The sequence below is a fragment of the Grampus griseus genome (assembly GCF_964374135.1).
Source record: "Grampus griseus genome assembly, chromosome: 1".
NCBI lineage: Eukaryota > Metazoa > Chordata > Mammalia > Artiodactyla > Delphinidae > Grampus > Grampus griseus.
The window spans coordinates 107,937,853-107,954,478 of NC_139017.1; the positions used below are offsets into that span (position 1 = coordinate 107,937,853).

Below are 16,626 nucleotides of genomic sequence, written 5' to 3' on the forward strand. Positions count from 1 at the left end.
CTCCATACTGTTCTCCATAGTGGCTGTACCAATTCACATTCCCACCAGCAGTGCAAGAGTATTCCCTTTTCTCCACACCCTCTCCAGCATTTATTGTTTTTAGACTTTTTGATGATGGCCATTCTGACTGGTGTGAGATGATATCTCATTGTAGTTTTGATTTGCATTTCTCTAATGATTAGTGATGTTGAGCATTCGTTCATGTGTTTGTTGGCAGTCTGTATATCTTCTTTGGAGAAATGTCTATTTAGGTCTTCTGCCCATTTTTGGATTGGGTTGTTTGTTTTTCAGATGAATGGATAAAGAAGATGTGGCACATATATACAATGGAATATTACTCAGCCATAAAAAGAAACGAAATTGAGCTATTTGTAATGAGGTGGATGGACCTAGAGTCTGTCATACAGAGTGAAGTAAGTCAGAAAGAGAAAGACAAATACTGTATGCTAACACATATATATGGAATTTAAGAAAAAAAAATGTCATGAAGAACCTAGGGGTAAGACAGGAATAAAGACACAGACCTACTAGAGAATGGACTTGAGGATATGGGGAAGGGGAAGGGTAAGCTGTGACAAAGTGAGAGAGTGGCATGGACATATATACACTACCAAACGTAAAATAGGTAGCTAGTGGGAAGCAGCCGCATAGCACAGGGAGATCAGCTCAGTGCTTTGTGACCACCTTAGAGGAGTGGGATAGGGAGGGAGACGCAAGAGGGAAGAGATATGGGAACATATGTATATGTATAACTAATTCATTTTGTTATAAAGCAGAAACTAACACACCATTGTAAAGCAATTATACTCCAATAAAGATTAAAAAAAAAAAATAGAGATGAGTTGGCCACCCTAACTGAGGAACTGTTCCAGATTAAAGGCGACTAAATGCAATTAAATGCAACATGGGATCTTGAAGCAGGAAAGATGAAGGTTTACTACAATGTAGGGAGAAAACTGGTGAAACTTGAATGGGTATGAAGATTAAAGAATAATACTGTATGAATATTAATTTCCTGATTTTGATAATTTAACTGTGTCTGGAAGAGAATAACCTTGTTTTTAGGAAATGCACATTTACGTGCTTAGGGGTGAAGTGGCATAATGTCTGAAAATTACTTTCAAACAATTGGGAGAGAGAGAGAGAGACAAAGAGGGAGGAAATAATAAAGTCAACATGGTAAAGTGTTAGCATTTGGGGAACATAGGAGGAAGGGTATTTGGAAAGTTTTCATGCTATGTTTAGTAACTTTTTATAAGTCTATAATTATTTAAACATAAAATGCTTTATAAAAAGAGATTAATTGCTATGCACTACAAATATTTTCCCCAGTTTTCCATTTGTTTCTTCATTTGTTTATATTGGGTGACATTTGTATTTTTTTTTTATTTTACCACTTGAAAATTTTAAATCATACTTCTGTTTTTCTGAAAACCTACAAGTCCCAGAGAACAGGCATGTCTGTCTGATGACTTTTCTCCCTAGTTCTTAGAACAGTGTTTGAAACCTATTGCTGCCCAATAAATATTTGATAGATAAATTAATAAATGTAATCTTTCCCACTCTGAAGAAGATATATTTTTACATATAATTACTTCTAAATCTTCACAGAGTTAAATATTTTTATAAACCCATTAATGCATTGGAATTTACTTTGGTTGTACACCATGAGGTGGAGATAAATTTATTTTCCCCTAGTAGTTTCAGCATTATTTGTAAAACAGATCTTATTTGTGGAGTTTTGAAATGCCACCTTCATCATATACTGAATTTTATATCCTTATGAGGATCTGTAGCAGAAGGTTATATTCTATTTCAGTAGCCCCTTGTCCTGAAATGGTTAGATCTTGAAAAGAAGGGAGGGAGGGAGAGAAAAGGACAGAGGGAGGAAGGAAAAATGGCAGAAAGAGGAATTATTGAGAACATCAACTTTATCCAGAGTCAGTCTGCATGAGTTTACATATTCATTACCAGTTTTGTGACCTCAGGCAATTTAACTAAACTTTTTCTCCTTCTCTGTATAAAATGGATAATAAGTAGTACCTACTTAACAGGATTGGTAGAAAATAAAATGAGTTAATATATATATAAAATAATTAGAGCACTACTCATGCATAGTAAGCATTATGAAGGATTTGCTATATTATTAGTTTTTGAGTTCCTGTACTCTTATTTAATAATGCTGTGTGCTTTTTGTTCTTGCTCCTTTAGTTCTATATTGTTTCCTCCCACTTTCTGTAGTCTATGTCCTTGACTCTCTATTCTCCACTAAAATATTCACATCTTTGAAAACAGACTCTACTGTCAAGGCCTCAAATACCATTTTAGGCAGATAATGAAGAAGTCTAAAACTCTAGCTCTGGCCCTTCTCTTGAAGTCTAGCTTCTAACTCCAACAGATCTTTGGGTAGTTCCAAAACAGTGTCCTACCAAGATCTCAACATAGTATGTCTCAAACTGAGTTAGTTGTCTTCCTTTTGCCATTGGCCAATGGCATAATTTCTTAATCATTCAGACTTGAAATTTCATCTATATCTCTTCCCTTCCCAATCTAACCAGTTATCAGATCTTCCTGATTCCTTTTAATAACAATTCTCTCATTTAGCTTTTCTGTTGTTCCTACCATAGTTCACAGTACAAACATATTTCAATACCTACACCGAACTTTTCCTCCAGCCTTCTCTCTTTCCAATCTTAGCATCTGATGTTAAGATCATCTTCTTAAAATGGGAATTTGGAACATAATCATTTATGTTTAAAATTCTTTAATTATGTTTCCTATTGGCCATAGATTAAATTTAAACAATAGAATGTAATCTCTATGAGGGGAAGAATTTTCAAGCGTTTTGTTCACTGATGTAATTGAGTGCCTAGAAGAGTTCCTGGCACATAGTCGGTGACACAATAAGTGTTTATTGAATGACTGAATGAACCCTTATCCTGGCATTCAGGGACTTCCATAGTTTGCCCTCGACCTCTCTTCTAATGCACGAACCTGTAACCCAAGCTGATGAATCTACTCCTTTCCCCTGAATATAATTCAGATATCTTCCTCTTGTTCAATTGCTATTAGTCTCCTACTCAACATTTCTAAGCATACTATCTTCTTTTAAAATATTTTATTTATTTATTTGTTTTTATTTTTGGCTGCATCGGGTCCTAATTGCAGGATCTTCGTTGCGGTATGTGGGATCTTTCGTTGCGGCGTGCGGGCTTCTCTCTAGTTGTGGTGTGCAGCATTTTCTCTCTCTAGTTGTGGCATGTGGGCTCCAGAGCATGTGGGCTCCATAGCTGAGGCCCACAGGCTAAGTAGTTGTGGCCTGCGGGTTTAGTTGCCCCGAAGCATGTGGATCCCAGTTCCCCAACCAGGGATCGTCCCCTGCACTGGAAGGCAGACTCTTCACCACTGGACCACCAGGGAAGTCCCTCTAAGCATACTGTCTTTCTCTTCTCCACCCATGTAAATCCTCTTCACTTTTCAAGGCCCAGCTAAATCCCATGGTCTTTGGTTAAGCTGTATTAAATAATTTTATCTATGCTGAACTCTACCATCCTAAAAAGTCTATATCACTTAAACGTTGCATTGTTTATTTTTTTACGGGGCAAATGCCTCCTCTCCCACAATCAAATGTACTCTATTTGAGGGTATGCATACCCTTTGGATGCTTCTGCATGAAAAGGGCTCTAGTAACTCTAACTAGCAAATATTCTCTTCTTATATTCAAAGAACCTGAGATACATTTTAATGATAATTCCATTTCATACAGCTTTCAAATATTGATCAACATTGTGAACAGAAAAAAAAATATTTTTAATCCTTAAGTAATTGAAGAGGAAATGGAGACAGAAATTGGGTGAGTTACTTGAGATCTGCTTAATTCATAGTCTATTCTTTCCACCAAACCAAATTACTTGTCATTTTTTAGTTGACCAGTAGTCAAAAATAGATATACTGTAGGAATAGAATACTGTAGAAATTCTTCAGGTTAAGAATGAATATCTTCCCTTGATACTGGATTTCTAGGAGGATTCCAGAAAGCCGTGGCTATTTGCTACAGAAGTTGGGGGGGGGGGCAGGTAGTTACAGTGGCTGTTTGGCATGTGACACCTTAATTAAGTGATCAAAGTTAGCATCACTAGTCATAAAATACATCAACATTACGTATACTCAATACGATGCCCCGACAAAGGCACAACATCACTTCAGTGGTATTTTAGCTGAAAATACAAAACCTGAATCGTGGGACTACATCACACAAATCCAAATTTAGGGACCTTTTACAAAATGACTGACCTGTGCTCTTCAAAACTGTCAAAATGATGAAAGATTAAAGAAGACAGGGAATTCCACAGAGGGCAGGAGACTAAGGAGATATGGCAATTTATTTAATATCTTTGTTAATTAATTAATTAACTAACTAAACAACAGTGCAGGATCCTAGATGAGATCCTGGACAAGACAATGGACATTTGGGAAAACTGACAAAATTTAAATAAGATCTATAGATTAGGTCTATAGATTAGGTATTGTATCAGTGTTAATTTCCTGGTTTTGATCATTGTACCATGGTTATGTAAGATATTAACATTAGAGGAAGTCAGATGAAGGCTATACAGAAATTCTCTTTACTTTTTTAGCAACTTTTATGTAAATCTACGATCATTTCAAGATGGAAAGTTGAAAAATTGAGGAAGAGGAAGGTGGATTAAACTGTGTTCTTAGAGGAAAAAATCCTCCAGATTCCAAGGGCCACACCAGTCATTTCCATTCATTAATATGGTCACCTTAACTTTTATAGTGTGTATGTAATGCGGGATGCCTTTCAGCCTGTGGAAGGGTCATTAGCTGTGGATGGTGCACAGTATAGACAAGGAAAACTTGGAGAAATGATATTCACTGGTATACAGCAGTCATTCATTAAACAGACATACCAAATACTATTTTAGGTGCTGAAAATACAATGATGAGCAAGATAATAGGTCCCTGGCCTTCTGGAATTTCCAGTCTTATTAATGAGAAGGATAAAAGCAGAATTTAATTTTTTTTTTCTTCAAAGTAGACTTCTCAGTATGAAGAGGCTGTGGAGAGAATGGGGACTTACATCGAAAAAGACATTTATTACAAACATTGGAGAAGGTATTCAAATTGGTAAGGCCGAGGTGTGTTCCTATGCTTTTGTTGCATAACTGCAGACCATTAGTCCACGCTTGTAAGCAGGAGAAAGGCAGAGGGCAGAAAAGTGGATTACAGAAGAGAAAAATCAGTAGAAAGTAGTACGGGGACAGACTGAAAGGAAAGAATGAAGGGGAGGAAAGGAATTAATGAGAACTTTTTGCGGTCAATTAATAATACGACGTAGGCCACAAGCATAGCTGCAAAAAAAAGCAAGAGAGTCGGAGGACAGTGAAGGACTCCGCTGAGCTAAATGTGATTTCAGAAGGTGTGTGTGAAGAGAATAGAGAAAAGGGGAAATGGGAGACACTCAAGAGAGAAAACATGAAATTGGGGACTGCTGAAAAAGGAAACGGAACATGGACACTTGGAGGAAGGTTACTAGTCACCTACAAGCTTCGGGAATGTCGAGGGAGTACAGCGTGGGAAGCGAGAGGGTCGGAGCTGTGCCTGGGCGGCTGCGAGCGCGCCCCAGGCGCGGCGGGCCCAGGGGCTTGCGGACAGGGGCGCCCCAGCCGGGCGCGGGGTGGGGGGAAGGTTGCGGGGCGGAGGGGGAGGTGTGCACTACGTTTGGTGACGTCATTGCAAGTCAGTGAGCGGTGAAATTTAACACCGGCCGGATTTGCTTGGCTCCACTTCTTCCAGGGGAAGCAGCCGGCGTCAGTCAACGCCGAGCGCCTGCAGTTGCCACCGGTCCCCTCGCACGGACTAGATTTCCGAAGTGGGTGTGTGTACTTGTATGACAAATGTTCCAGCGCGGGTTGTTTCCAAGGACTTCCTCCCCCACTTCATCTCCTTCCCTCCCCCCACCCCTTTCTCCTCCCAGGCCCAAAGCAGAGGACTCCAGTGGAGTCACGGAGTCGTCTTTGAACCGCAAGTGAACTCGAGGGCTGCACTCGCAGCCGAGCTCCCGCTTCTGCCGGCGCCCCGCCGCCTGCCCGTGAGGTCTCCTCGCCCGCCCTCCCAGGGCAGGACTCCCCCCGGACTTGTCTATTACCGAGCTAGGGAGCTAGGGAGCCTAGCTACCTACCCTCCGGGTGCTATTTCTTTCCTCCTTCCCATCTCCCCCCTCCCCTTGTGGTTATTGTTGAGGTTTTGGAGCATCGTTTTCATGTGATTTTCCCCCCCTTTTTCATGGACAGTACCTGCACCCTTAGCAGTTCGGAGCTGGCTTCTGTTTTCCGTTAGCGCTTCGCCGTACGGACAAATGCATACAAATGCATTTAGGAGCCCGCAGGACAAGGCGTGGACAGGTCTCCCACACAGCAAAAACGTAAGTAGCCCACACGCCAGGGCAGGGGTTAGAGCACCCCCTCTCCCCACCCCCTGGATCCGCTGAGCCCGTTGGAGATCTGTGCACCAGCTCCCTGGCACTTTTTTGAAGTTGGGAGTCGCTGAACAGCCGTGGCATCCTCCTGTTGTCTCCTCAATTTGTAAAATACTGTGTTTGAAAGGAAGTCTCCTGCCAGTGGGTCTCTCAGACAGTTTATGCTAAAGAGATACTGCGGCTCTGGAGGAGAAGCTCGCTGGCTCGCGGCCCGACGCGGGCGGCCGTGGCTCCCGCAGCTCCGGAGCTGGACTCGGACGCCAGCCCAGGCTCTAGCTCCCGTCGCCCTCGCGCCCTCCTTCCCTTCTCCTCCCTCGGAGCCCTGGCTGAGGTCCTGTTTCCCTGCGGTGCTCCTCGGGGCGTGCACTCTGGGTATTGCTGGGGCGCTTAGGTGTCCCCTGGGCTCTGTGCGCGAAGCCTGGACCTAGGCACAGGCGTGAGGGCAGGGTTGCCGGGTAGGGGGAGAGGGTGCCCACAGAACCTCGGGCATCAGGGCCCTCCTGGACTCGTGGGACTCAGCGGCAGTCTCCTGTAGTTGTTAGGAGGCCAACAAGCATGCTGCCCATCTGGGGCCCAGGCTGCGCCCTGGTCACTGGAGTGTCACTGCGGAAGGGGCTGGACGCGGGGAGGGGGCGGGGCTGCTGCTCCCGGGGAGTGTTCGCGCCGACCCTGGCTGGCACCCCACCTTCTCTTTGGGCGCTGTACCTGCTCCCACTGCCTCACTCGGAAAAGAGCGTACATTGGGGGTGGGGTGGGGCGCATGGCCTTGGCTGGCTGCCCTGGCCCCCCTGGAAGAGGTCATTGGGTTACGCAAGTTTGATTCTGGCCCCGGGGGCGGGAGGAACGAAAGCGACTGCAGTCGTTCTCTGCCACTAGGCTGCCCCTCGGGAGAGTAGGTAGGAGGAGGGCCGGGGGCAGAACTGACCGTGCAGCCAAGGGGAGGCGGGGTGCGGAGAAAGACCGCCTTGTGGCAGTGTTTGTGTGAACATGTGCTTCCCAGCCGCTTGCAGCCGAGCCTGGCTGGGGCTCGCGCCCTCTCTCCTCCGACTTCTGGAAGCCTGGGCAGGCAGCCGGCTTCCCCAGTGACAAGGATGCACACCCCCACGCGCCCACAGCGCGTGACTCAGTGAGCGGGAAAGCTCGTAACCTCAGCAACCGCGTGCGTGCGGCGAGGTGCCCAGGGCCCGGGAGACCTGACACTTCTCCACCAGGGTCCGAGAAGAGGCCAGACTCTGCCAGCCACCTGACCCAGAGCGGCTCGCGCCGGTCTCATTAGTTTCCCAAGCAGGTTTCTCGCCACTTTTCTCTGGTGAAGTCCCTTGCATGGACCCTCCCGGAAAGAGGGGAGGGGAGCGCAAGGTATCCTGAGGGACCTGGCGCATCTTCCCGAGGGTCTAGGGCGGGTGGAACGCTGGAATGAGGCTTGGGTACCCGCGGATCCAGAGCCACCAGGAGTGGCTGGGTGAGGTCCTCCGCGTCCTGTCCAGCCTCCGCCTCCATCCATGTGCCCTTCTTGCTCTCCCTGCCAGCTCCGGCCCTAGGGCTTTACCTTGGCCACTACTCGAGGCCCACGTTGCTAACATTTCCCATGGTAGTTGTGACCAACCTCTCCGATTAAAGCAGATCTTCAGCTCCTAGCCCCTGTCTTGTCTGGTTTACACTTCCCTTCCAGACGCTCCTAGAAAAGGCCCTGCATAAATTCTTGGGCAGTTTGGAGTTTGTAAATTGGGTCCAGATGACTGGGGGGAGGGAGGCAGAGAAACCAAACAGAATGGATTACATCGAGGAACTTCTGAGGAAAAATTAGACTATGTGGAATGGGGAAAATAAAATCCTTGTGGAGAGACATCAGGGTGGGTAGGGGATCCTGCGTGAAGGCTCTGGTCTCCCCTGCACTCCTAGATGGGCTCCCAGCCAGGGGCCTTGCAGCCTCCTGTGATATCCAGTTTGTTCCATGACAGTTCCCAGTGGGGGTGGGCTGCAGAAAATTAACGGTAATTCAAGATTACATCAGATCGCAGCCCCTCACAGCTCCAATCACATATATGCAAAGTAGGGAAAGGTAGTTATTGATTGAGCTGAGAAAATTGTTTCTTGAAAAAATCCAGTTTCTGTAAAGAATTAAGAGTTCTTTAGTTTGAAATTAATGCTACCGGCCTCATAGGGAAAGGGACTTAGGAGAAGCAGCTGATTAGCTGATGATAATGTCAGGCCACTGAATTAAACCTTAGAGTGCCCCATGAAATCCCTGAGATTTTAACTTTCCACCATCCTTTTGTAACTTTCCACCATCCTTTTGTGGTGATGTTTTTTGTGAGAGCAGGAGCAGTTTTTTTTTTATTTTTTTTGCGGTACACGGGCCTCTCACTGCTGTGGCCTCTCTTGTTGCAGAGCACAGGCTCCAGACGCGCAGGCTCAGCGGTCATGGCTCACAGGCCTAGCCGCTCCGCAGCATGTGGGATCTTCCCGGACCGGGGCACGAACCCGTATCTCCTGCATCGGCAGGCGGACTCCCAACCACTGAGCCACCAGGGAAGCCCAGAGCAGTTTTTTTTAAATCACAATTCTGATTGGTCACCCAGAAACATTTACAGTTTTAAAACTAGATCCTTAAAGACATTTTATTTCAAAGGGCTGCTTTTAGTTAGATTACCTAATGTGAATTTGTGGAATTAATAAAAAACAAAAATTAAAACCAAGAGTCAGTGTTAGATAGATTGATTTAACATGTTGTCGGAAAGTCTCCCAGGCAGGCTATTATGGTCATTAAAGGGTTTCTGTAACCAAAGGGGGAAACAAAGTTTGGTATATAAACATCTATTTCCTAGCTAGCATGAAATTCTATTTTTAAAGTTGCTTAGTTATCTTTGCATTCAAATAAATGTTTAAAGTAAACTGATGTCTCAGGGAGAGGAATTGTAATTTATAGAAAGTAATTTTGAGTGTTATTTATACATTCTGCTTGGTAATCGGTGAAGCTGCAGGAGAATAATAAATTTTATTATGGGAATTTGAACAGCTGTACTAGTTTCCTTGCCATGCTTTGCAACTGTGACTTGTTTTAGAATTTGTAATTCTGAGTAAGAAGTGAAGTAAAGACGATTTCATTTTCATTCTCATAAAAGGCTAACATTCTGCCATTCATTCACTCATCATTTACTCATTTATTCAGCAAATGTTTACTGAGCTCCAGTTAAGTGTCCAGCATGGTTCTAGGCAGAAGTGATACAATGATTGAGCAAGACAGAAGCCTAATTGCTGCCCTCCCAATGTGCCCAGTTTAGTATAGGAAACAGAAAATGAAACAACCAAGTATAACAAAATGAGATAAGGGTATACACAGAAGGACATCTAACAGTCTTGGTAGTTGGGAAAGGTCGGGAGGAGTACTATTGGAAGGAAAGGCTGACCAAAGGCAATGAAATCTAGAGTCAGACCTAAGTGGAAAAGGCATGGAGCTTTACAGACAGAGAGAAAAGTAAAAGGCTCAGAAGTGAGACAGCAAGTGCATTTGAGGGCCTGAAAGAAATGAAGTTGGTTGGAGCACACATTCTAGGGGAGAAGTGACTGGAGCTGGATCTGGAGAGAGAAACAGAGACTAGATCATGCAAAGCCGTTACTTTCTTAGCTAAATAAATGGAGGTTAGGATCACCTGGCTTTTTGATCTTGGGGTCAGTGTGCAGGTGGAAAATGTCAGAGAAGTTATATATTTGTTGAAACTCAAGACCACCTGGTAGTCTCATTGACTGAAGATTGATACATTCATTCATTTAAAAATCTTTATTTAACAGTAGTGTATGCCAGAAACTTTGCTAAGCTAAGCAGTAATCAGTTTAACAATCTCTGTGGTACTGCAAGGAGAGACTATTTTAAGTGTATATTTCTTCCCTGCTACTGACTGGACTCTAGGCATTTTGATGACTTGAAGTCCTCAAGCATATTTATCTCCTTTGCATTTCATGAGTTGCCTGTATGCTTGGAATTTAACCAAAAGTTCTAGTATGTTTCACACTAGATTAGTTATACAAGTACCTATTGAGTTGAATTCATTGTGTATAAGTTTTTGACAACACTTTACTCCCTACTGCTAGGATAAGAACCGTTTTTCAGTTATTTTGGGAACAAAGTACAGAAATTTTACTATTACTGGATCTTAGCAGCTAGTAAAGAGCAAAATCTGTAAAGCTGTCATGACTTAGAGAATTTTTTGGCTTGTAAACGCAGTGTGATGGAAATTGTTGAAATTCTTGACGTATATTACATGTATGTTTTTCAGATTAGTCTACTTTTTCCAATTGGTTTAAATGAAAATCGCCAATTCAGTAAAAAAAAAAAAGTTTCTTATTCACAAATTGAACCTGTGTAGGAATGAGCATCAGTAACTTGAGGACATATATCATAAAACCTGAAAGTCTCATGGGTGCCCTAAACAAAAAGATGCCTGAAATTCCCCTGAAGTAACTTAAACCCTTCAGATAAAGAGAAAGTTGAATAGCTCTAAGAATTATTTAGGGAAGATGCCTGGGATGGATATTAGTTCCTTAAATATTCTCAGTATGGTCTTTAGATATCTATTTCCTGCTTGATCCCCTCGAGGCCTTCACCCTTCACGTGTCTGGTCATGTTTTGACTGTGGCTTATGTCAAACTGAAAATGTGGCTAGCAGACCAGACACACAGAGTATTTCACATTTTGTTATATATCCTCAGTAATATTATGGGTTATATTTGCTGAACATTTATTGAATGTTTCTTACCATATTGTTAACTTCTTTCAGACCTGGTCTGATTTTGTTAACTGTCTGAGTATATGTACTTCTGTTACTTTATATTAATGACACATGGTCCAGACGTACAAAAAAATGAACAAAAACAGGCATGGTTTGAATATTTGAAAAATATTCATATTTAATACACTAACTAGACTTTTTATTAGGGTACACTAAATGTATGAACAAATTAGCAAAGTAGACTATTTTAGGTTACTTAATTAAAAAAGAATTGGCCAGAACTGTAAGAGGACCTTTCCCCAGCTGTGGTTAAACGACATGCCCTTTATATATAGTGATTTATACAACATCTTGCTAAGAACGTAGATTGATTTTTGTCCTCTAATGCCAGTATATTACTAGGATTCTGCCATACACACAAATTTGGGGGTTTTATATTTGGAATTCAAAATATAAAATTTATATTATGTCATCACATAATAGATGAGTCAGCTAAGACTCAAAAACTTGAAATAACCCACCCAAGGTCACAGAATGAGTTTGAAATAGAACCAGGATTAGCCTTTTGACTCCTAGTCTAGTGTTATTTTCTTATTAACCATGTTGTTTTCTCTGCAACAACTTAATAGTTTTAATTTTAACTTATTTAAGGACTCCAGCATGTCTAGCATGATATGCACAGCACAACAGCAGAGAAGCCCAAAGCACAGCTGCTACCCTTGAGAACTCTATCATCTGCTAATGTGGAAATGTGATATTTTTTTCTTAATTAAATAAATGTATCATAAATGTAATATCATGGGGAGGGGGGAGCAAAAGCAAAGAAATAAACAAGCCCAGCTCAACTAGACATTTCCCAGAAAGCTTGGATTCATTAGACATCCATTTTATTCAGTGATAGAGTTGGGCTCTTTATCAGCCTGATTATATCAGTTAAGCTTGATCTCTTCTCTGTGTTCCAACTTCAGAGATGAGAAAAAACAGTTAAAGTGAAAAAGAAGACTTCCACTTACCCTACCACAGCAGAATTTTTTTTAAAAAATTCTTCTTTCCCTCTTTGGACATCTAACTAAAAGTACCCTTATTTTACTTTACTTTTTCCTAAGTGTTAAAAGAATTAGGTTCATAGGGAAGAATTGAATTCCTCAGTCATTGAGAGATCTTACTATTATTCCGTTCCTGTTTAAAAATATTTATTGTGTCAATTTTATGTAAGACATTGATAAAAGGTGAAGACCTGTTACTTGCTCAGATATTTGCTTACTAATTAATCATAAAAGGTACAACAGGGCTTCCCTGGTGGCGCAGTGGTTGAGAGTCCGCCTGCCAATGCAGGGGACACGGGTTCGTGCCCCGGTCCGGTAGGATCCCACGTGCCGCGGAGCAGCTGGGCCCGTGAGCCATGGCCGCTGAGCCTGCACGTCTGGAGCCTGTGCTCCGCAATGGGAGAAGCCACAGCAGTGGGAGGCCCGCGAACTGGAAAAATAAAGAAACAAACAAACAAAAAAAAACAAAGAAAAAAGGTACAACATATATGGGCTATAATACAGTTAAAATTAAATCATCAAGAGTACAGAGGTGAGGAAAAGATCCAGTCCTCTTTAGGGATGATGGGAAAATTCATGGAGCAGGTATTCAAATTAGGCTTTGATGATACTGAACATTGTGACAGGTGGAGACTGAGAGCTTTTCAGGCACTTACAAGGTCTGTCCATGGAGTAGAGAATAACATGATATGGCTGGAGCTTTGGGATGTCAGATGTAATTGGTCCATAGTGCTAAAAAAAGAAAGGAGGTTGAAGCTGAATGATAAGGGCCTTGAACACCTGGTGAGGAACTTGACTTTTCCTGCTCTTCCTTAGTTGTACGGTCAGGCCATTCAAGATGGCTGTTCTCTTGCTCTCTGTAAATCCCCTGCTCGACCAGGCCCTGCTTCACTCACATGACTATCCAATCTTCTTAATTATAGGACTTAATTAGTAACTGCCCACCTGTCCCCAGCCGCTGGTTTCCCTGGTAACTGATGAGCCAACCCGATGTCAATCCTCCCTATAAATGGTAGCCTCCTTCTCCCTCTGGAAGGTTGCTGTTTTGTCCTGCTTGCTGTCTGCTAGGTATGGTGCTGCGGGTGTTGCTCCAGGACCTTTTGCTTCAGACTTGTAAGATCTCCTATCCAACAAACCGTTGATGTCTCCTCTGTCGCTGTTTTGGGGCTCTTTTTTCAGTTTAGAGGTTGGGCAACTCTGAGGCTTGTCGGCCTGTGGGGTATAGCCCGACAGTTGGCCAGAAGTTTGGGGCAGAATTAGAAAAAGAGAAAGAAGATCACTATTTCATATCATTGGTCTCTCTCTTAGTCATCAAATTAGTACATAGGTGCGCTTACCTAAGGTGTGGCTCAACTGATTTGTCATAATCTCCTAAAATCACCTGGCTGAGGGATGATGTTTGATGTGTTCAGGTTTTCCTGCCTCACGTCAGGAGTAGACTTGTTAACATATCTAGAAAGAATTTTATTTTCCTTTTTTTTCCCCTGAGGTCATGGGAAAGTCTGAGTTGGCTGAATTGCCGCGTGAATAGTGCTAGTTACTGTACTCTTCACTAGTTAGCTTTGTTCTGGATGGAACAGTGCCTGTGGGTTATTTCTAAGCTCTCAGTGAGCCAGATTACTTTGACCAGGTGAGAAGTGCATCCTTTCATGTTGCATTTTCTGTTAAAACAGCATAATTCTGATATACTGTCCTTCAGTGACCGGAATCTTGAGCTATTTTCTGGTCTTACCGATGTACGTCCTGCCAGTTGAAAATAGAAATTTGAAAGGAAAAGAGCCTCCTTTTACTCAAACTCTAGACCCCATTGGGATCCATCCTGGAGCACTCAAGGAAATTATTTTCATTTCACACTGTGGTCCTTAACGTTGCACATTGGAATCACCTGAGAAGTGTTTAAAAATCCCTGTGGGACAAATTAAAATCAGAATCTCTGAGGGTGGGGGTGGGGAGGGAAGAACCCAAGTATTAGTAGTTTTTAAAAATCACCAGGTGATTCCACTATGCAGCTCCGGTAAAAAGATGCAAAACAAGTAGGCCTCATATCATCTGTTGAGCATCATCTCTTCCAGAACAGTGGTCCTGGGTGTGTAGTTCCCCAGATCTGCATCATCAGCATTGCCTGAGAACTTGTTATAATTGGAAATTTTTGAGTCCCACCCCAGACCTACTGAGTCAGAAACTCTCAGGGTGGAGCCTGAGAAATTTTTAACAAGCCCTCCAGGTGATTCTGATACCCACTCATGTTTGAAAACCATGATCTAGAGCAGTAGAAAAGGATTTTTTTTTAAAGGGTCAAATCTTATTTGTGTTGTCATAAAATTAGATATATGTGATTTAAGCAAAATATTAGGTTATTTTAAGTTCAATGTAACTATCAATAGTAAATGTTCTAAATTGTTTTTCCTCAGAGTTTGGTACACATGCAATCAATATTAGAATCACCTAGTTAAAAATGTATACGTGCTGAGGATCCACTTCAAATTTATGAATCATAGTCACTGTGGGACGGCCTGGAATCTGGATTTTTCAAAAAAGCCTCAGGTGGTTCTTTGGCAAACTAACATTTGAGAACCATCTCATGGATGACACCATATATGGGAATCTTTTATAGGCTTCATTAAAATATATGGTCCAGCTATTTGCCCATATCAGTTGAAATTTCTATAATGATTCAGTTGATTAGTTTGTAGAGTTAATGATTGTTAAGTATTCTATCAAAGTCTTATAAAAGCTGTGCTCTGTTTTAAGTATGACCATAGAATGTACATTTTTCACTTACTGAAAAAATGCTTAATACTATTCTAATACAAATAATATGTCCATTATAGCAAAGAGAATAGTATAATTTTATATTGTGTATAAACATACAATTATAATAGTATAATTCTATATTGGCTTACTTTGTTACATTAACATGCTCCTTACTGTTGATAAAGGTAAAAACATAGTGATAAATAGAAAATGTACCAATTACTACTAGCACACCAGGAACTTAATAAAAATGATTTTCACAGGGTTCTGTAATCATTCCTTGCAGAAATGTATTTTCAGAAATGTCATTTGAGGAGTCTGAGTTAGACTAAACAGAATCAGTCTATATTGGCAAGAAAAACTAGGTAATAAAATAGTTTTCAGTATGCTCGTCATTACTTTTTGAAACTATCTCTGATTTTCAGTTGGTAGGTAAAGCCAATTATGAAGACTAATCAATAAAATCTATCAAAAGTTTGGTTAAACTAAAAAAATCACAAAGTATTTTTACCTTGCTAATCAATGTGAATGAATATTTTGATTTGTAGTGGTTGAGTACTGTGTTCACAATTACTGCTAATCACAGTGGTCAGTGTTGACATCTACAGGTCGTTAGTATTTTCAGAACCAACGAGTCGTGAATCTAGTGCGAATGATTTGAATATGATCTGCAAATAGATTTTATATAAAAACATTTAAGCAAATAACTGGTTTCATCAATTTATAATCACTGTGGTTAAGTGACTATAAGTTGTCTTTTGTGCCAATCTGTAATACTTTGTAAAATTACATGTATGGTGATTTGACATAATATATACTGCTAATAATAATTTCACCTGTACTAGTTCACATTTATTGAGTTTTTCCTGTGTGCCAGGTACTGTTTGGGGTACTTTACATGAAGTTTTTTAGTTAATATTCAAAAACCATTATGAGATAGACTTAATAGATGGAGACACTAAGGCACAGAGTAATATAAAGGGTGCCCAAGACACACAGTAAGTGGCAAAGCTGGAACTTGAATTCAGAGCCCTTGCTTTTGACCAATGAGTATTAAAATACTGTGTTAATTAAAATAATAGCTTAATTCTTAATCTTGCACTAGAGTTCATTTTGAATTTTATGATTTATAGGTCATAAATGTCCAACTAAGTTTTTCCCAATTGTTTTTCTTTTTTTAGGAAACTGCTTCTTCATTTTATTGTACTATGTGTGTCAGGGGGTGCTGTTCATGCACAAGATCAAGGTAAGAATGTTACCTTGTTACTTATTTACTTATATAAAAAGTCAGCTTCCAGACAGCAAAAGTGCATGACTTTTCAAGTTGTCATGACCTTAAATTCAACATTAAACAATAAAAAATTCTACCCAGTACAATGAGAAAGTAAGGGTGAAGAAACCAATTTTGGGGGAAATATGACCTTTAAGGAATTACTCATATCTTCTGTCTGTGAAATTGCTTACCTTTTTAAGCACACTCTCTGTAAAAGAGAAGTTTTGTACAGTAAAAAGGCTTTGCTTGTGACTTCATTTAAAGTGGGAGTTCTTGGGGGTGGCAAACTGTGACTGAATTACCTTTGCACTTCTTGAAACAACA

General features: G+C 41.4%; 1 protein-coding gene across 1 annotated transcript in view; it reads left to right on the forward strand.

Moving 5' to 3' along the window:
• Positions 1 to 6,389: 6,389 nt before the first annotated feature.
• The window catches only part of COL24A1 (collagen type XXIV alpha 1 chain), a gene marked incomplete at its 5' end in the record, with an annotated part of 394,608 nt that continues 384,371 nt past the window's right edge, over positions 6,390 to 16,626 (forward strand). The window contains 2 exons of the mRNA XM_082667637.1: positions 6,390 to 6,445; positions 16,211 to 16,275. Of these exons, the coding sequence (XP_082523763.1) occupies positions 6,390 to 6,445; positions 16,211 to 16,275 (121 nt within the window). The remainder of the gene's footprint in view (positions 6,446 to 16,210; positions 16,276 to 16,626) is intronic.